Source organism: Esox lucius, chromosome 13 (genome assembly GCF_011004845.1).
Source record: "Esox lucius isolate fEsoLuc1 chromosome 13, fEsoLuc1.pri, whole genome shotgun sequence".
NCBI lineage: Eukaryota > Metazoa > Chordata > Actinopteri > Esociformes > Esocidae > Esox > Esox lucius.
The window spans coordinates 28,706,633-28,726,528 of record NC_047581.1 but is presented as its reverse complement, the minus strand read 5'-3'; the positions used below and the strand labels follow the sequence as shown (position 1 = coordinate 28,726,528).

Sequence of the window (19,896 nt, the reverse complement as noted above, 5' to 3'; positions counted from 1 at the left end):
GCCTCAGGAGAGGGAAACAGTGCCCTACCAACGCTGTTTACAGTAGAGGTGGGCAGCTGTTGACCTCAACTGAGGATGTCGTCGGGCGGTGGAAGGAATACTTCGAGGATCTCCTCAATCCCGCTGTCACTTCTTCCATTGAGGAAGCAGAGGATGAGGGCTCAGAGGTGGACTCGTCCATCACCCGGGCTGAAGTCACTGAGGTGGTCAAGAAACTCCTCGGTGGCAAGGCACCGGGGGTGGATGAGATCCGCCCTGAGTACCTCAAGTCTCTGGATGTTGTGGGGCTGTCTTGGTTGACACGCCTGTGCAACATCGCGTGGCGGTCGGGGACAGTGCCTCTGGGATGGCAGACCGGGGTGGTGGTCCCTCTTTTTAAGAAGGGGGACCGGAGGGTGTGTTCCAACTATAGGGGGATCACACTTCTCAGCCTCCCCGGGAAAGTCTATGCCAGGGTACTGGAGAGGAGAATACGGCCGATAGTAGAACCTCGGATTCAGGAGGAACAGTGTGGTTTTCGTCCGGGCCGTGGAACACTGGACCAGCTCTATACCCTCTACGGGGTGTTGGAGGGTTCATGGGAGTTTGCCCAACCAATCCACATGTGTTTTGTGGATTTGGAGAAGGCATTCGACTGTGTCCCTCGCGGCATCTTGTGGAGGGTGCTTGGGGAATATGGGGTCCTGGGTCCTTTGCTAAGGGCTGTCAGGTCCCTGTACAACCGAAGCAGGAGCTTGGTCCGCATTGCCGGCAGTAAGTCAGACTTGTTCCCAGTGCATGTTGGACTCCGGCAGGGCTGCCCTTTGTCACCGGTTCTGTTTGTAATTTTTATGGACAGAATTTCTAGGCGCAGCCAGGGGCCGGAGGGTGTCAGGTTTGGGGACCACACAATTTCGTCTCTGCTTTTTGCAGATGATGTTGTCGTGTTGGCCCCTTCTAACCAGGACCTTCAGCATGCGCTGGGACGGTTTGCAGCCGAGTGTGAAGCGGTGGGGATGAAAATCAGTACCTCCAAATCCGAGGCCATGGTCCTCAGTCGGAAAAGGGTGGCTTGCCCGCTTCAGGTTGGTGGAGAGTGCCTGCCTCAAGTGGAGGAGTTTAAGTATCTAGGGGTCTTGTTCACGAGTGAGGGAAGGATGGAACGGGAGATTGACAGACGGATCGGTGCAGCTTCTGCTGTAATGCAGTCGATGTATCGGTCTGTCGTGGTGAAGAAAGAGCTGAGCCGCAAGGCAAAGCTCTCGATTTACCAGTCAATCTACGTTCCTACTCTCACCTATGGTCATGAGCTTTGGGTCATGACCGAAAGGACAAGATCCCGGATACAGGCGGCCGAAATGAGCTTTCTCCGCAGGGTGGCCGGGCGATCCCTTAGAGATAGGGTGAGAAGCTCGGTCACCCGGGAGGAGCTCAGAGTAGAGCCCCTGCTCCTCCACATCGAGAGGGGTCAGCTGAGGTGGCTTGGGCATCTTTTTCGGATGCCTCCGGAACGCCTTCCTGGGAAGGTGTTCCGGTCCCGTCCCACCGGGAGGAGACCCCGGGGAAGACCTAGGACTCGCTGGAGGGACTATGTCTCCCGGCTGGCCTGGGAACGCCTAGGTGTCCCCCCGGAAGAGCTAGAGGAAGTGTCTGGGGAGAGGGAAGTCTGGGCATCCCTGCTTAGACTGCTGCCCCCGCGACCCGGCCCCGGATAAGCGGAAGAAGATGCCATGACTCAAAAGCTGTTTCTTGGCCCAAAATTAACTGTGAAAGCAACCCAGGAGTTTTTTAAGTGGAATATTCTGCAATGGCCGAGTCAATCACCTGATCTCAACCCGATTGAGCAGACATTTCACTTGTTGATGACAAAACTTAAGGCAGAAAGGCCCACGAACAAACAACAACTGAAGATAGCTGCTGTAAAGGCCTAGCAAAGCATCACAAAGGAGGAAACCCAACATTTGGTGATGTTCATGCGTTCCAGACTTCAAGCAGTTATTGCCTGCCAAGGATTCTCGACAAAGTATTAAAACAGAACATTTTATCTATGATTGTGTAAATTTGTCAAATTACATTTGAGCACCTGAAATAAGGGGACTATGTATGAAAATGGTTGCAATTCCTAAACATTTCATACAATATTTTTGTTCAAGCCCTTGAATTAAAGCAGAAAAAGTCTGCACTTCAATTGCCTCTCGGTTGTTTCATTTCAAATCCATTGGGGTGGCTTACTGAGGCCAAATTATGAACATTGTGTCAGTGTCCATATTTCCAGACTTAACAGTATGAAAAGTTTTTTATGAATTAAATTAAACACATTTCCTATATTGGCTATGCAGTGGGCCTCTACTGTATCATTGTAACTGTGTCATACTTTAGGTGAGTATAAAAAAGAGGTTATAAGCTTGACAATTAATATCATTAGCCTTGAAAAAAGTGTACAACATTGTAAAATAAAAACATTATTATTAATAATCACCCATATATGTGAAGGCTCTGATAATGTGTGTAGGCTCTGATAATGTGTGAAGGCTCTGATAATGCGTGTAGGCTCAAGAAATAAAATCATGCCACTTCACTTACAAATGCACTCAGTTATTTTTAATGTTAAATGGAGAAGATGTTATAGATATGGTTTCCAATAATAGTATATCTTTAACATATGCATTTATTTGAGAATTAATTTAGTGCAAGTGTGTAAACCTGTCTTCAGCTGAATGTACAGTGAAGCAAAATCAAACCTTTAATTGGGGTCAAATGTTGAAACAAAACATTATTTATCAACAAATGCATATCTTCTTCAAACATATGTCAAACATAAGCCATTTTTTTGCAACCCTAGGGCTTCACTAATTCTACTGGAAGTATCTTCCGGCTGATGTATATTTATTTAAATTTTATCCGAATCATTAGGAACACTTAAGTGGTAATGCATTACATCCTGGTTCACTGAGGTAAAGAGATGAGCAACACAATCAAAGCCACATCCCCCATCTATATTGAAAGTCATAGGTCATGCAAAAGTAAAGGGACAAAAGGTTATACAGGAAAGATCATGACTAGATAAATGGCCTCACCTCCCTCGCATGTTTTGTCCCACCTGATCAAACTATTGGAGAAAACTCAGTGCTGTTATCTTGGCAAGGGGAAGGTGCACAAAGTACTAAATACAGGAGTGACAACAATCTGGACACATTTATTTCAACAAAAATATTAAGAAAATAATATGAAGTTCTTTTAACAATTTCACCTCACTTAAAGGTTAGATGGCCCTCATATCGAGTGTACTATCAAACTGATTAGCAACAAGGGCATTTTATCCAAGGGTGCCAATAACTGTAGAAGGCACAGTCACACTATGGTTTTGTAACGGTGTCCTGGATCCACTTGTTATATTTAGGTATGAATGTGTAAATTCCAGGCTTGGTCTTGATGCCACATCCTTCACCATAGGACACTAACCCTTCTAGTTCACCATCACACACCAACGGACCCCCAGAGTCTCCCTGGAACACAGAGACAATGCAGCATAGGGGACAGTTATCACTGCATGACTTTAAAAACAGCAAAAACATACTTATGGCTGTGCATTTCAGCACATTGAAATGACATAATGACCAACTTGGCAGATTCTATTTCAGATAAATCTTTGTTAAATCATGTTGTCCCCTGTAAAGAAAAAAAAAAAAATGCTATGTTGTCTGGGGCTATATGCCCCTGATAGGGTCTCCCAAGGCAAACAGGTCCTAGGCGACGGGTCAGACTAAGAGCGTTTGGCGCAGCCGGGGACCCACCCTGGAGCCAGGCCCGGGGTTGGGGCACGTTCGCGAGTGCCTGGTGGCCGGGCCTTTCCCCATGGGGCCCGGCCGGGCTCAGCCCGAACGAGCGACATGGGGCAGCCTTCCCGTGGGCTCACCACCCACAGGAGGGACCATAAGGGGCCGGTGCAGAGAGGATCGGGCGGCAGACGTAAGGCGGGGGCCTAGACAACCCGATCCCTGGACAGGGAAACTAGCTCTAGGGACGTGGAACGTCACCTCGCTGACAGGGAAGGAGCCTGAGATCGTGCGTGAGGTTGAGAGGTTCCGACTAGAGGTACTCGGGATCACCTCTACGCACGGCTTGGGCTCTGGAACCACACTCCTTGAGAGAGGATGGACTCTTCACCACTCTGGAGTTGCCCATGGTGTGAGGCGGCGGGCTGGTGTGGGTTTGCTTATAGCTCCCCAGCTCTGCCGCCATGAGTTGGAGTTTACCCCGGTGAACGAGAGGGTCGTTTCCCTGCGCCTACGGGTCGGGGATAGGTCTCTCACTGTTGTTTGTGCCTACGGGCCGAACGGCAGTGCAGAGTACCCGACCTTCTTGGAGTCTCTGGGAGGAGTGCTGGAAAGTGCTCCGACTGGGGACTCTATCGTTCTACTGGGGGACTTCAACGCCCACGTGGGCAACGACAGTGACACCTGGAGGGACGTGATTGGGAAGAACGGCCCCCCTGATCTGAACCCGAGCGGTGTTCAGTTATTGGACTTCTGTGCTAGTCACAGTTTGTCCATAACGAACACCATGTTCAAGCATAAGGGTGTCCATCATTGCACGTGGCACCAGGACACCCTAGGCCGCAGGTCGATGATCGACTTTGTTGTCGTTTCATCTGACCTGCGGCCACATGTCTTGGACACTCGGGTGAAGAAAGGGGCGGAGCTGTCAACTGATCACCACCTGGTGGTGAGTTGGATCCGATGGCGGGGGAGGAAGCTGGACAGACTTGGCAGGCCCAAGCGTACTGTAAGGGTCTGCTGGGAATGTCTGGCCGAGTCTCCTGTCAGAGAGATCTTTAACTCCCACCTCTGTCAGAGCTTCGACTGGATCCCGAGGGAGGCTGGGGATATTGAGTCCGAGTGGACCATGTTCTCCACGGCCATTGTCAAAGCGGCCGCTCGGAGCTGTGGCCGTAAGGTCTCCGGTGCCTGTCGAGGCGGCAATCCCCGAACCCGGTGGTGGACACCGGAAGTAAGAGATGCTGTCAAGCTGAAGAAGGAGTCCTATTAGGCCTGGTTGGCTTGTGGGACTCCTGAGGCAGCTGACGGGTACCGACAGGCCAAGCGGACTGCAGCCCGGGTGGTTGTGGAGGCAAAGACTCGGGCCTGGGAGGAGTTCGGTGAGGCCATGGAGAAGGACTATCGGCTGGCCTCGAAGAGATTCGGGCAAACCATCCGGCGCCTCAGGAGAGGGAAACAGTGCCCTACCAATGCTGTTTACAGTAGTGGTGGGCAGCTGTTGACCTCAACTAGGGATGTCGTCGGGCGGTGGAAGGAGTACTTCGAGGATCTCCTCAATCCCGCCGTCACGTCTTCCATTGAGGAAGCAGAGGATGAGGGCTCAGAGGTGGACTCGTCCATCACCCGGGCTGAAGTCACAGAGGTGGTCAAGAAACTCCTCGGTGGCAAGGCACCGGGGGTGGATGAGATCCGCCCTGAGTACCTCAAGTCTCTGGATGTTGTGGGGCTGTCTTGGTTGACACGCCTGTGCAACATTGCGTGGCAGTCGGGGACAGTGCCTCTGGGATGGCAGACCGGGGTGGTGGTCCCTCTTTTTAAGAAGGGGGACCGGAGGGTGTGTTCCAACTATAGGGGGATCACACTTCTCAGCCTCCCCGGGAAAGTCTATGCCAGGGTTCTGGAGAGGAGAATACGGCCGATAGTAGAACCTCAGATTCAGGAGGAACAGTGTGGTTTTCGTCCAGGCCGTGGAACACTGGACCAGCTCTATACCCTCAACAGGGTGATGGAGGGTTCATGGGAGTTTGCCCAACCAATCAATGTTTTGTGGATTTGGAGAAGGCATTCGACTGTGTCCCTTGTGGCATCCTGTGGAGGGTGCTTCGGGAATATGGGGTCCTGGGTCCTTTGCTAAGGGCTGTCGGGTCCCTGTATGACCGAAGCAGGAGCTTGGTCCGCATTGCCAGCAGTGAGTCAGACTTGTTCCCTGTGCATGTTGGACTCCGGCAGGGCTGCCCTTTTTTTTTTATGGACAGAATTTCTAGGCGCAGCCAGGGGCCGGAGGGTGTCAGGATTGGGGTCCGCATGATACAGGCGGCCAAAATGAGCTTTCTCCGCAGGGTGGCTGGGCGATCCCTTAGAGATAGGGTGAGAAGCTCGGTCACCCGGGAGGAGCTCAGAGTAGAGCCGCTGCTCCTCCACATCGAGAGGGGTCAGCTGAGGTGGCTTGGGCATCTGTTTCGGATGCCTCCGGAACGCCTTCCTGGGAAGGTGTTCCAGTCCCGTTCCACCGGGAGGAGACCCCGGGGAAGACCTAGGACACGCTGGAGGGACTATGTCTCCTGGCTGGCCTGGGAACGCCTCGGTGTCCCCCCGGAAGAGCTGGAGGAAGTGTCTGGGGAGAGGGAAGTCTGGGCATCCCTGCTTAGACTGCTGCCCCCGCGACTCGGCCCCGGATAAGCGGAAGATGATGGATGGATTTTGTCCTCTCATTACAGGGTACCAAAAGTATTTGGACAATCTGAGCCCTTTTGATTATGTCTTTCACACGCTGAAGACGAGACCAGAGACGAAAGGCTCTAAAACAGGCAAGAACTGAACAGGCTGCAATGCAGATCTGTGTCTAGGACCTCAGGCATTCGTCGCATTCAAAGGACATGCTACTAAGTACATAATATGACAACTTAAAAAAAAAGATCTAAATCTTTCACCCGATAAGGATAAAAGATCTTCACATGAAACCTGATAGTACTGCACTTCAACCGCATTGCATTATCTCAAATCCAAAGGGCTGGTAATACAAGAGCAAAACAAAAAATCCCCACACAGATATTTTGGAGTTTACTGTCTGTAAACATGGTCAGTTGGTGTAAGACAAAGATCTCAGATATCCCCAATATGTGTCCACTACCCACTTGGATCACAAAACAGGCAGTATTGAGCTCTGGGAGTTTGAAGGGACAATCTACCTACAAAAATCTTCCTCTGCACACACACACACACACACACACATACACAGAGAGACACATGTGAAATTACCTGGCAGGCGTCAGCTGGGTCTATGTCATAGCCGGCACACAGCATGTTAGCGGTAATGATGGGGTCCTTGTTGTAGTACTCCGTAGAGTTACACGTCACCCTGTCAATCACAGTGACTTTGGCAGACATCAGGACGTCAGACATAGAGGAGTTTACTTTGGTAACTCCCCATCCTGCCACAAAGCACTCTGTCCCGGCTCTGATGTCCTCAACGGGTTTGGGTAGAGGCATGACTTTAATCATGCTGTTCTGACCCACCGGTTTATTCAGCTGTAGGAAACAGGAGGCACTCGGTATGTGAGGAAATGTGCAAAATGTACTGCACTTAAATTACCTTATACAATAAATTCTCTCTGTGGCCTTACACAGGTACTATTTGCTGAAACCATTGGTCTGACAATGGCTAGCTGACAGCTTTTTTTATTTAACAATCTGGCAGAATGAGTCCCAGTGCTAGGGGTTGCGTTCATTATATCAGGTAACAAAAAAGTGCAAAATTAACCTACCAGGTGAAGTAGTTAAAATACTCTTGAAGTAAAATGTTACAAATACTACATATACTTCTGGAGTAGCTAGTGATTATCTTATCTGTGGCCTGTACTTCTAATCTTATTAAAATACAAAATGTATGATTTTACTTTTTTGTGTTTCAACAGAATACTTTACCAAATCACCTTATGTACATTAATTAAATATAAAAACTAATATAACATTTACAAATCTATATTTCCAACAACATCTTGCCACAGCAGTGTGAACAAGGCATTTCATCATAGAAGCATTTCATCTGTCTAGTTATGGGAGACATGATAATGACTTTATTATCTTCATGGGAAATGATTGTTTAGTAATTCACCTAACCTGGACCAGCATGATGTCGTTGCCTTCCTTTATAGTCATGTAGTCAGGATGAAGAACGTTCCTTTTCACTTTTACACCATGGCCAGGTTGTTTCATGTTGTGGACACCTAGATACACTAACTCCATTTCACTAGAGACAACATCCACAATCAGGTTCAGAACACATGAATTCCCCATGACAACATCCACATTCAGGTACAGAACACATTAATTCCCCATGACAACATCCACATTTAGGTACAGATCACATTAATTCCCCATGACAACATCCACAGTCAGGTACAGAACACATTCATTCCCCATGACAACATCCACATTTAGGTACAGATCACATTAATTCCCCCATGACAACATCCACAGTCAGGTACAGAACACATTAAATCCCCATGACAACATCCACAGTCTGGTACAGAACACATGAATCCCCCATGGCAACATCCACAATCAGGTACAGAACACATGAATTCCCCATGACAATATCTACATTCAGGTACAGAACACATGAATCCCCCATGGCAACATCCACAATCAGGTACAGAACACATGAATACCCCATGACAACATCCACAATCAGGTACAGAACACATTAATCCCCCATGACAAAATCCACATTCAGGTACAGAACACATGAATCCCCCATTACAACATCCACAGTCAGGTACAGAACACATTCATTCCACATGACAACATCCACATTCAGGTACAGAACACATGAATCCCCCATGACAACATCCACAGTCAGGTACAGAACACATTCATTCCACATGACAACATCCACAGTCAGGTACAGAACACATTCATTCCTTATGACAACATCCACAATCCAATGTCAAATGATCACATAGAGATACAATGTAACACAAGTGGCAACAGGACAACTAACCCGCAGTGAGCGGCAGTCAGGACCCATTCACTGTTGATGAGGATTCCTCCACACCAAGACGTGTGTGTTTCATTGATTTTCCGATAGATTAAGGCCATGTAGGGGAGAGAGTGAGGCTTCACCTCTGTTCCACCAATTATCTTTGTACAGTCACCTTGGGGAATATAGATAATTACATTGATGTCAGTAAACACAGGGACATGCTAACCAGTAAATACTAATTACAGTACATACAGACCCGTATTTATTTTCTATTTACCCAGGTCTCATTGAGATTAAATACATTTTTCAAAAAGAGAGATGGACACTCAAGGATCTGTGAAACTGAAATTGTTCGAAAGAGTGAAAACATACAGCTAGATACTGGATGAGGTTAAAAAAAAGCAAAAACAAAAATTTTCTTCAACAGGTATGCTAATGGGAGCCCTTTAATTAAAGAAATATATAATCCATTCAAATACACAGCATGTCCTAATTAGGGTAGTCAAATTATTCAAAACATGTAAAAAGGTTTGTCACACACACACACACAAACACTTACCTGTTTGCAGATACAAAGATAGAATGATGAAGACCCAGAGACTGAAGACTCTGAAGAGTGTCATTTTCTGGTCCTTCAGAGGGTCCTGATGTAGAGGATATGTCTTCTTTAGATCTGGTTTTGGTCTGAAGAAAGAGGTGCTCTGGTCTCTCTCTGCCCTTAGATCTTCATATACATTCAACTCAAAGGATGTGGTTGTTTTCTCAATTAACCAAAGAAATGTGTGTTGGGGGAAAGTCAGTAAATCACACACAGACATTCACACAGTATTCACACAGACACACACAGACAAACACACATACAAACACACTCAACAGACATTCAGGAAGGCAAATTGTGGCTCTCACTTCCTCATTTAATTTTGAATGTAGCCGTGGTAACGTACTAACTCAAGACACTCTACAGACATGCAGTATATAGGGCTTGGGAAATTTTTTTTAAATATTTCTGATTAATTGGGATTCTTATTTAGATGATCTGAAATTGATTAAAATCATGAAATCGCTATTGTAAATGTATGCATTATCTCTTTGGAGGTGTTAAATAAGTGGGAGATTAGAGATGCCAATGCTGATAATATGATACATGCTGTGGCATTAATGGACCTGCTTTATGTGGGCTGTTTCGGACACAAATTAAAATGACACTTGCAGGCAGCTCTCAAACACTGATCACACGCTTGCTTGGTCACGTCGCCTGCAACCACTTTTCAAAAGAAAAGCAGAAATGGCATAACCTGCCTTTACACAAGATCTTGTCTGATGTGGTTACAGCAATAACACAATCCTTGTAGCTCTGCTGTCACCAGTAATGTGGAGGTCACACTTTTATTTCTTACTGACTCGAGAGTCACAAGACCTTTTAGCAATTAGTTCAACTGTATCATTAAAATCCTTTCATTATCTGTCTGATTGGATGGGGACCATTAATGAACTGCATTCTTCAGGTCCCCCCACAGATGTTTAATGGAGTTCAAGTTTTCAGGCTTTAGCTGGTCCACTCAAGGACACTGACAGACTCCAGTGTTGTCTTGGCTGTGTGCTTTGGGTCGTTGTGCTGAAAGAAAAACAAAACAGAAATTGAGTACACCCTAAGTGAAAATGTCCAAATTGAGGCCAAAGTGTCAATATTTTGTGTAGCCACCATTATTTTCCAGCACTGCCTTAACCCAACATGGAGTTCACCAGAGCTTCACAGGTTGCCACTGGAGTCCTCTTCCACTTCTCCATAATGACATTTTGGAGCTGGTGGATGTTAAAGACCTTGCGCTCCTCCACCTTCCGTTTGAGGATGCCCCACAGCTCAAAAGTGTTTAGGTCTGGAGACATGCTTGGACAGGCCATCACCTTTACCCTCAACCTCTTTAGCAAGGCAGTGGTTGTCTTGGAGGTGTGTTTGGGGTCGTTATCATCTTGGAATACTGCCCTGTGGCCCAGTCTCCAAAGGGAGGGGATCATGATCTGCTTCATTATGTCACAGTACATGTTGGCGTTCATGGTTCCCTCAATGAACTGCAGCTCCCCAGTGCCAGGAGCACTCATGCAGCCCCAGACCATGACATTCCCACCACCATGCTTGACTGTAGGCAAGACACAGTTGTCTTTGTTCTCCTCACCTGGTTGCCGCCACACGCTTGACACCATCGGAACCAAATAAGTTAATATTGGTCTCATCAGACCACAGGACATGGTTCCATTAATCCATGTCCTTAGTCTGCTTGTCTTCAGCAAACTGTTTGCAGGCTTTCTTGTTCATCATCTTTAGAAGAGACTTCCTTCTGGGACGTCAGCAATGCAGACCAATTTGATGCAGTGTGTGGCGAGGCCTGGCAAGGCCTGTTCTTAGTGGAACCTGTCCTGTTGAACTGCTGTATGGTCTTGGCCACCGTGTTGCAGCTTAGTTTGGGTCTGTAGCAATACAAATATTACAAAATGCATACATTCATTTATACATTTACAAATTAATGTAAATATGAATAAAAGCACGTTTGGAATGACATGGTAAAGGGTCTGAATATATACAGTATGTACTTGAGGGGAGATGAGTGTTAAGATCATGAGAGGCATGACAGTATTCGTGTACTTGTGGTTTGACTTTAATCACAACACATCTGCTCTGAGGCAGAAGAAAGAAACTAAAATAAATGATCAGAAATGTTTAATCAGATAGTACATCTTTGTAGTACATCTTTCATTTGAAGTAGTACATCATCACAGCAAAAGTTGTTACATTCCCTTTGTTACATTTGTTACAGTGGCAAACCTATTAATTGAAATGCAGCCCTAGTCTATGACACCCTTGATATGCACTATAAAGAATACTTTTGTGCCATGTTTTCTGTGCTTTTCCTGATTGCCGTGAGTTTAGGTCAAATGAGAAGTAAATACTGCATGTGACCTAAAAATGATTACAGCAGCCCTTTTGAACTGGGTACCTACATAATCGTGGCATCCCCAGCTTGCCAGAACACAGCCTTCAAATATTGTCATATATTTTGCAGTGGCTTCTCCTGTGCATTTCTTTCTGGTACCCAGTTCAGGTCTGCATTGATATGTCAATAGATCTGTCAAACCGGAACTTCAGCTTCTCCAGAAGAGAACTTGAAATATTTCCTGATCAGAAACGATAATAACACAGGCTCTGAACCATGTCAGCAACTTTCTAGATTTATCTTATTCTGTCCAAGTTAATAAAATGCAACCATTCAGCCACCAATCAGATTCTAATTTTTAACCATGGCGAGTCCCTGCAGTGAAATCCAGTTGACTTCAGAGCCTGTATTGTGGCTTGTGGCAACATATAAGGGAACATATTATTGGACCACAAATAGATCTGTTCGATTGTTCAGAATAACATTGTATATTACAGAGGGAACATATTATTGGACCGTTAATAGATCCTTTAGATTGGTCTGAATAATATAATTCTGAATGTTATCATTTCAACGCGGTCTATCATATATCAATCCATCTTCCTCAACCTCGATGTGGCTTTCGCCTTTGACTAACATACGAACTGTGTATTGATTTGCATTTTATCTTTACTAACAATTTACTTGTTAGTATGACATTGTTCCATTTTATTTGCTGCCAAGATAATATTTCTCCTGTATAGTTAAATCTACCACTAGAATATTTGATATCAAATATACAGTTATGTCCGAAAATAACTGGACACTGACACAAGTTTTGTTAATTTTGTATTCACGTTAGAGTTAAATAATGAACATGGGCTTAAAGTGCTTTAATCTATCAGCTTTAATGAGACTATTCCCATCCAAACTGGTGGAAGGGTTTAGGAATTACTGCTCTTTAATATGTAGTCCCCTCTTTTTCAATGGACCAAAAGTAATTGGACAATTGACTCAAAAGCTGTTTCTTGGCCCAAAATTAACTGTGAAAGCAACCCAGGAGTTTTTTAAGTGGAATATTCTGCAATGGCCGAGTCAATCACCTGATCTCAACCCGATTGAGCAGGCATTTCACTTGCTGATGACAAAACTTAAGGCAGAAAGGCCCACGAACAAACAACAACTGAAGATAGCTGCTGTAAAGGCCTAGCAAAGCATCACAAAGGAGGAAACCCAACATTTGGTGATGTTCATGCGTTCCAGACTTCAAGCAATTATTGCCTGCCAAGGATTCTCGACAAAGTATTAAAACAGAACATTTTATCTATGATTGTGTAAATTTGTCAAATTACATTTGAGCACCTGAAATAAGGGGACTATGTATGAAAATGGTTGCAATTCCTAAACATTTCATACAATATTTTTGTTCAAGCCCTTGAATTAAAGCAGAAAGTCTGCACTTCAATTGCCTCTCGGTTGTTTCATTTCAAATCCATTGGGGTGGCTTACTGAGGCCAAATTATGAACATTGTGTCAGTGTCCAAATTTCCAGACTTAACAGTATGAAAAGTTTTTTATGAATTAAATTAAACACATTTCCTATATTGGCTATGCAGTGGGCCTCTACTGTATCATTTTAACTGTGTCATACTTTCGGTTAGTATAAAAAAGAGGTTATAAGCTTGACAATTAATATCATTAGCCTTGAAAAAAGTGTACAACATTGTAAATTAAAAACATTATTATTAATAATCACCCATATGTGTGAAGGCTCTGATAATGTGTGTTGGCTCTGATAATGTGTGAAGGCTCTGATAATGCATGTAGGCTCAAGAAATAAAATCATGCCACTTCACTTACAAATGCACTTAGTTATTTTTAATGTTAAATGGAGAAGATGTTATAGATATGGTTTCCAATAATAGTATATCTTTAACATATGCATTTATTTGAGAATTAATTGAGTGCAAGTGTGTAAACCTGTCTTCAGCTGAATGTACAGTGAAGCAAAATCAAACCTTTAATTGGGGTCAAATGTTGAAACAAAACATTATTTATCAACAAATGCATATCTTCTTCAAACATATGTCAAACATAAGCCATTTTTTTGCAACCCTAGGGCTTCACTAATTCTACTGGAAGTATCTTCCTGCTGATGTATATTTATTTCAATTTTATCCGAATCATTAGGAACACTTAAGTGGTAATGCATTACATCCTGGTTCACTGAGGTAAAGAGATGAGCAACACAATCAAAGCCACATCCCCCATCTATGGTGAAAGTCATAGGTCATGCAAAAGTAAAGGGACAAAAGGTTGTTGACCTGAATGATTTAGGCAATGTCCATCAAACAAACAGCAATGACCCTGAAAATACCCATAACAACTATTAGGGGAAGAAATAAGAAGCTGTCTGGAAGAAATCACATGCACAGTGTGGAGGACGCCTGAAGAGGGAAACCATTCACAGTTGTAGAAATCAGATGTTTGTGGAACCTTGGGGTCTCTAAAACTAGAATCACATGCCACCTCAATGCCAAAAAGTTATTTGGATGCATTATTGAAACATACTTTCACTCTCAACACAAAAGTATCAGTGCCTGGAGGAGTTTGCTTAATATTGCAAAATGTCGGAAATGCATACAGGAAAGATCATGACTAGATAAATGGCCTCACCTCCCTCGCATGTTTTGTCCCACCTGATCAAACTATTGGAGAAAACTCAGTGCTGTTATCTTGGCAAGGGGAAGGTGCACAAAGTACTAAATACCGGAGTGACAACAATCTGGACACATTTATTTTAAGAAAAATATTAAGAAAATAATATGAAGTTCTTTTAACAATTAACGATGTCCTGGATCCACTTGTTATATTTAGGTATGAATGTGTAAATTCCAGGCTTGGTCTTGATGCCACATTTCTCACCATAGGACACTAACCCTTCTAGTTCACCATCACACACCAACGGACCCCCAGAGTCTCCCTGGAACACAGAGACAATGCAGCATAGGGGACAGTTATCACTGCAAGACTTTAAAAACAGCAACTTGGCAGATTCTATTTCAGATAAATATTTTTTTTTTACATGTTGTCCCCTCATTACAGGGTACCAAAAGTCGAGACCAGAGATGAAAGGCTCTAAAACCGGCAAGAACTGAACAGGCTGCAATGCAGATCTGTGTCTAGGACCTCAGGCATTCGTCGCATTCAAAGGACATGCTACTAAGTACATAATATGACAACTTAAAAAAAAAGATCTAAATCTTTCACCCGATAAGGATAAAAGATCTTCACATGAAACCTGATAGTACTGCACTTCAACCGCATTGCATTATCTCAAATCCAAAGGGCTGGTAATACAAGAGCAAAACAAAAAATCCCCACACAGATATTTTGGAGTTTACTGTCTGTAAACATGGTCAGTTGGTGTAAGACAAAGATCTCAGATATCCCCAAAATGTGTCCACTACCCACTTGGATCACAAAACAGGCAGTATTGAGCTCTGGGAGTTTGAAGGGACAATCTACATACAAAAATCTTCCTCTGCACACACACACACACACACACACATACACAGAGAGACACATGTGAAATTACCTGGCAGGCGTCAGCTGGGTCTATGTCATAGCCGGCACACAGCATGTTAGCGGTAATGATGGGGTCCTTGTTGTAGTACTCCGTAGAGTTACACGTCACCCTGTCAATCACAGTGACTTTGGCAGACATCAGGACGTCAGATAGAAAGGAAACAGGAGGCACTCGGTATGTGAGGAAATGTGCAAAATGTACTGCACTTAAATTACCTTATACAATAAATTCTCTCTGTGGCCTTACACAGGTACTATTTGCTGAAACCATTGGTCTGACAATGGCTAGCTGACAGCTTTTTTCATTTAACAATCTGGCAGAATGAGTCCCAGTGCTAGGGGTTGCGTTCATTATATCAGGTAACAAAAAAGTGCAAAATTAACCTACCAGGTGAAGTAGTTAAAATACTCTTGAAGTAAAATGTTACAAATACTATATATACTTCTGGAGTAGCTAGTGCTTCTCTTTTCTGTGGCCTGTCCTTCTAATCTTATTAAAATACAAAATGTATGGTTTTACTTTTTTGTGTTTCAACAGAATCCTTTACCAAATCACCTTATGTACATTGATTAAATATAAAAACTAATATAACATTTACAAATCTATATTTCCAACAACATCTTGCCACAGCAGTGTGAACAAGGCATTTCATCATAGAAGCATTTCATCTGTCTAGTTATGTGAGACATGATAATGACTTTATTATCTTCATGGGAAATGATTGTTTAGTAATTCACCTTACCTGGACCAGCATGATGTCGTTGCCTTTCTTTTCAGTCATGTAGTCAGGATGAGGAACGTTCCTTTTCACTTTTACACCATGGCCAGGTTGTTTCATGTTGTGGACACCTAGATACACTAACTCCATTTCACTAGAGACAACATCCACAGTCAGGTACAGAACACATTAATTCCCCATGACAACATCCACAGTCAGGTACAGAACACATTAATTCCCCATGACAACATCCACAGTCAGGTACAGAACACATTGATTCCCCATGACAACATCCACAGTCAGGTACAGAACACATTCATTCCACATGACAACATCCACAGTCAGGTACAGAACACATTCATTCCTTATGACAACATCCACAATCCAATGTCAAATGATCACATAGAGATACAATGTAACACAAGTGGCAACAGGACAACTAACCCGCAGTGAGCGGCAGTCAGGACCCATTCACTGTCGATGAGGATTCCTCCACACCAAGACGTGTGTGTTTCATTGAATTTCCGAGAGATTAAGGCCATGTAGGGGAGAGAGTGAGGCTTCACCTCTGTTCCACCAATTATCTTTGTACAGTCACCTTGGGGAATATAGATATTTACATTGATGTCAGTAAAAACAGGGACATGCTAACCAGTAAATACTAATTACAGTACATACAGACCCGTATTTATTTTCTATTTACCCAGGTCTCATTGAGATTAAATACATTTTTCAAAAAGAGAGATGGACACTCAAGGATCTGTGAAACTGAAATTGTTCGACAGAGTGAAAACATACAGCTGGATACTGGATGAGGTTAAAAAAAAGCAAAAACAAAAATTTTCTTCAACAGGTATGCTAATGGGAGCCCTTTAATTCAAATACACAGCATGTCCTAATTAGGGTAGTCAAATTATTCAAAACATGTAAAAAGGTTTGTCACACACACACACACACAAACACTTACCTGTTTGCAGATACAAAGATAGAATGATGAAGACCCAGAGACTGAAGACTCTGAAGAGTGTCATTTTCTGGTCCTTCAGAGGGTCCTGATGTGGAGGATAAGTCTTCTTTAGATCTGGTTTTGGTCTGAAGAAAGAGGTGCTCTGGTCTCTCTCTGCCCTTAGATCTTCATATACATTCAACTCAAAGGATGTGGTTGTTTTCTCAATTAACCAAAGAAATGTGTGTTGGGGGAAAGTCAGTAAATCACACACAGACATTCACACATACAAACACATTCAACAGACATTCAGGAAGGCATATTGTGGCTCTCACTTCCTCATTTAATTTTGAATGTAGCCGTGGTAATGTACTAATTCAAGACACTCTACAGACATGCAGTATATAGGGCTGTGTAAAATAAATTATATTTTCTGATTAATTGGGATTCTTATTTAGATGATCTGAAATTGATTAAAATCATGAAATCGCTATTGTAAGTGTATGCATTATCTCTTTGGAGGTGTTAAATAAGTGGGAGATTAGAGATGCCAATGCTGATAATATGATACATGCTGTGGCATTAATGGACCTGCTTTATGTGGGCTGTTTCGGACACAAATTAAAATGACACTTGCAGGCAGCTCTCAAACACTGATCACACGCTTGCTTGGTCATGTCGCCTGCAACCACTTTTCAAAAGAAAAGCAGAAATGGCATAACCTGCCTTTACACAAGATGTTGTCTGATGTGGTTAAAGCAATAACACAATCCTTGTAGCTCTGCTTTCACCAGTAATGTGGAGGTCACACTTTTCTTTTTTACTGGCTCGAGAGTCACAAGACCTTTTAGCAATTCGTTCAACTGTATCATTAAGATCCTTTCATTATCTGTCTGATTGGATGGGGACCAAGAATGAACTGCATTCTTCAGGTCCCCCCACAGATGTTTAATGGAGTTCAAGTTTTCAGGCTTTAGCTGGTCCACTCAAGGACACTGACAGACTCCAGTGATGTCTTGGCTGTAGGCTTTGGGTCTGAAAGATAAATCGGAGGTTGTGTGCATTGCAGATCAGGCTTTCTTCAAGCAGCTCTCCGTATTTTGCTCAGTTCATATTTCTCTCAATTTTGACTAGTCTCCCTGTCCCTGGTGCTGAGTGATAACATGCAGGTTTTTGCTCTGATGTGAACTGCAAACTGTGGGACCATATGTAGATAGATGTGTGCACTTCCAAATCATGTCCAGAATTTTCCACAGGTGGACTTCAATCAAGTTCTAGATACATCTCAAGGATGACCAGAGGACACAGGAAGCATCTGAGCTCATTTCAAGTACAAAGTCAAGTACAAAAAAATATACAGTATCTCACAAAAGTGAGTACCCCCCTCACATTTGATTATATTTCATGTGACATCACTGAAGTAATGACATTTTTCTACAATAGAAAGTAATGAGTGCACAGCTTGTATAACAGTGTACATTTGCTGTCACCTCAAAATAACTCAACACACAGCCATTAATGTCTAAACCGCTGGCAACAAAATTGAGTACACCCTAAGTGAAAATGTCCAAATTGAGGCCAAAGTGTCAATATTTTGTGTAGCCACCATTATTTTCCAGCACTGCCTTAACCCATCTGGAGTTCACCAGAGCTTCACAGGTTGCCACTGAAGTCCTCTTCCACTCCTCCATAATGACATTTTGGAGCTGGTGGATGTTAAAGACCTTGCGCTCCTCCACCTTCCGTTTGAGGATGCCCCACAGATGCTCAATTGGATTTAGGTCTGGAGACATGCTTGGCCGGTCCATCACCTTTACCCTCAACCTCTTTAGCAAGGCAGTGGTTGTCTTGGAGGTGTGTTTGGGGTCGTTATCATGTTGGAATACTGCCCTGTGGCCCAGTCTCCAGATCATGATCTGCTTCATTATGTCACAGTACATGTTGGCGTTCATGGTTCCCTCAATGAACTGCAGCTCCCCAGTGCCAGGAGCACTCATGCAGCCCCAGACCATGACATTCCCACCACCATGCTTGACTGTAGGCAAGACACAGTTGTCTTTGTTCTCCTCACCTGGTTGCCGCCACACACGCTTGACACCATCGGAACCAAATAAGTTTATCTTGGTCTCATCAGACCACAGGACATGGTTCCAGTAATCCATGTCCTTAGTCTGCTTGTCTTCAGCAAACTGTTTGCAGGCTTTCTTGTTCATCATCTTTAGAAGAGGCTTCCTTCTGGGACGGCAGCCATGCAGACCAATTTGATGCAGTGTGCGGCATATGGTCTGAGCACTGACAGGCTGACCCCCCCACCCCTTCAACCTCTGCAGCAATGCTGGCAGCACTCATATGTCTATTTCCCAAAGACAACCTCTGGATATGACGCTGAGCACGTGCACTCAACTTCTTTGGTTGACCATGGCGAGGCCTGTTCTTAGTGGAACCTGTCCTGTTAAACTGCTGTATGGTCTTGGCCACCGTGCTGCAGCTTAGTTTCAGAGTCTTGGCAATCTTTTTATAGCCAAGGCCATCTTTATGTAAAGAAACAACTATTTTTTTCATATTTAAATATAGAACCAGTTTGGATCTGTAGCAATACAAATATTACAAAATGCATACATTCATTTATACATTTACAAATTAATGTAAATATGAATAAAAGCACGTTTGGAATGACATGGTAAAGGGTCTGAATATATACAGTATGTACTTGAGGGGAGATGAGTGTTAAGATCATGAGAGGCATGACAGTATTCGTGTACTTGTGGTTTGACTTTAATCACAACACATCTGCTCTGAGGCAGAAGAAAGAAACTAAAATAAATTATCAGAATTGTTTAATCAGATAGTACATCTTTGTAGTACATCTTTCATTTGAGACATTTTACAGACACTTATTCAGAGGTACTAATATCAATAATTGCCCCTGATGTCAATGGGTTGAAGAATTCAGACAGTTAATGTCCTAGTAATTGTTTGTTTTGAAATCCAA

General features: G+C 43.7%; 3 protein-coding genes across 3 annotated transcripts; all 3 read right to left on the bottom strand.

Moving 5' to 3' along the window:
• Positions 1-3,031: 3,031 nt before the first annotated feature.
• Positions 3,032-9,612, bottom strand: LOC114840702 (trypsin). The gene is made up of 5 exons (XM_034296215.1): positions 9,302-9,612; positions 8,761-8,914; positions 7,878-8,007; positions 7,017-7,286; positions 3,032-3,485 (listed from the first exon to the last, which is right to left on the bottom strand). Exons 1-5 carry the CDS (start codon positions 9,558-9,560, stop codon positions 3,336-3,338), a joined length of 963 nt encoding a protein of 320 aa, XP_034152106.1. The 5' UTR covers positions 9,561-9,612; the 3' UTR covers positions 3,032-3,335.
• Positions 9,613-13,127: 3,515 nt separating this feature from the next.
• LOC117595403 (granzyme K-like) lies at positions 13,128-15,383 on the bottom strand. The gene is made up of 2 exons (XM_034296217.1): positions 15,250-15,383; positions 13,128-14,634 (listed from the first exon to the last, which is right to left on the bottom strand). Exons 1-2 carry the CDS (start codon positions 15,376-15,378, stop codon positions 14,488-14,490), a joined length of 276 nt encoding a protein of 91 aa, XP_034152108.1. The 5' UTR covers positions 15,379-15,383; the 3' UTR covers positions 13,128-14,487.
• Positions 15,384-15,973: 590 nt separating this feature from the next.
• Positions 15,974-17,194, bottom strand: LOC106024613 (duodenase-1-like). The gene is made up of 3 exons (XM_034296529.1): positions 16,926-17,194; positions 16,403-16,556; positions 15,974-16,112 (listed from the first exon to the last, which is right to left on the bottom strand). Exons 1-3 carry the CDS (start codon positions 17,182-17,184, stop codon positions 15,974-15,976), a joined length of 552 nt encoding a protein of 183 aa, XP_034152420.1. The 5' UTR covers positions 17,185-17,194.
• Positions 17,195-19,896: the final 2,702 nt, after the last annotated feature.

Bases quoted from the DNA above. Each gene is read 5' to 3' on its own strand.
- LOC114840702 (XM_034296215.1), bottom strand. From the start codon at position 9,560: ATGTCTGTGTGTGATTTACTGACTTTCCCCCAACACACATTTCTTTGG. The intron at 8,008-8,760 runs GTTAGTTGTCCT...TGTTGTCTCTAG, and splicing joins CTGACTGCCGCTCACTGCGG to TGAAATGGAGTTAGTGTATC. The intron at 7,287-7,877 runs GTTAGGTGAATT...TGTTTCCTACAG, and splicing joins ACGACATCATGCTGGTCCAG to CTGAATAAACCGGTGGGTCA.
- LOC117595403 (XM_034296217.1), bottom strand. From the start codon at position 15,378: ATGTCTGCCAAAGTCACTGTGATTGACAGGGTGACGTGTAACTCTACG. The intron at 14,635-15,249 runs GTAATTTCACAT...TCTGTGTTCCAG, and splicing joins ACCCAGCTGACGCCTGCCAG to GGAGACTCTGGGGGTCCGTT.
- LOC106024613 (XM_034296529.1), bottom strand. From the start codon at position 17,184: ATGTCTGTGTGTGATTTACTGACTTTCCCCCAACACACATTTCTTTGG. The intron at 16,557-16,925 runs GTAAGTGTTTGT...ATATTCCCCAAG, and splicing joins ATCTTTGTATCTGCAAACAG to GTGACTGTACAAAGATAATT. The intron at 16,113-16,402 runs GTTAGTTGTCCT...TGTTGTCTCTAG, and splicing joins CTGACTGCCGCTCACTGCGG to TGAAATGGAGTTAGTGTATC.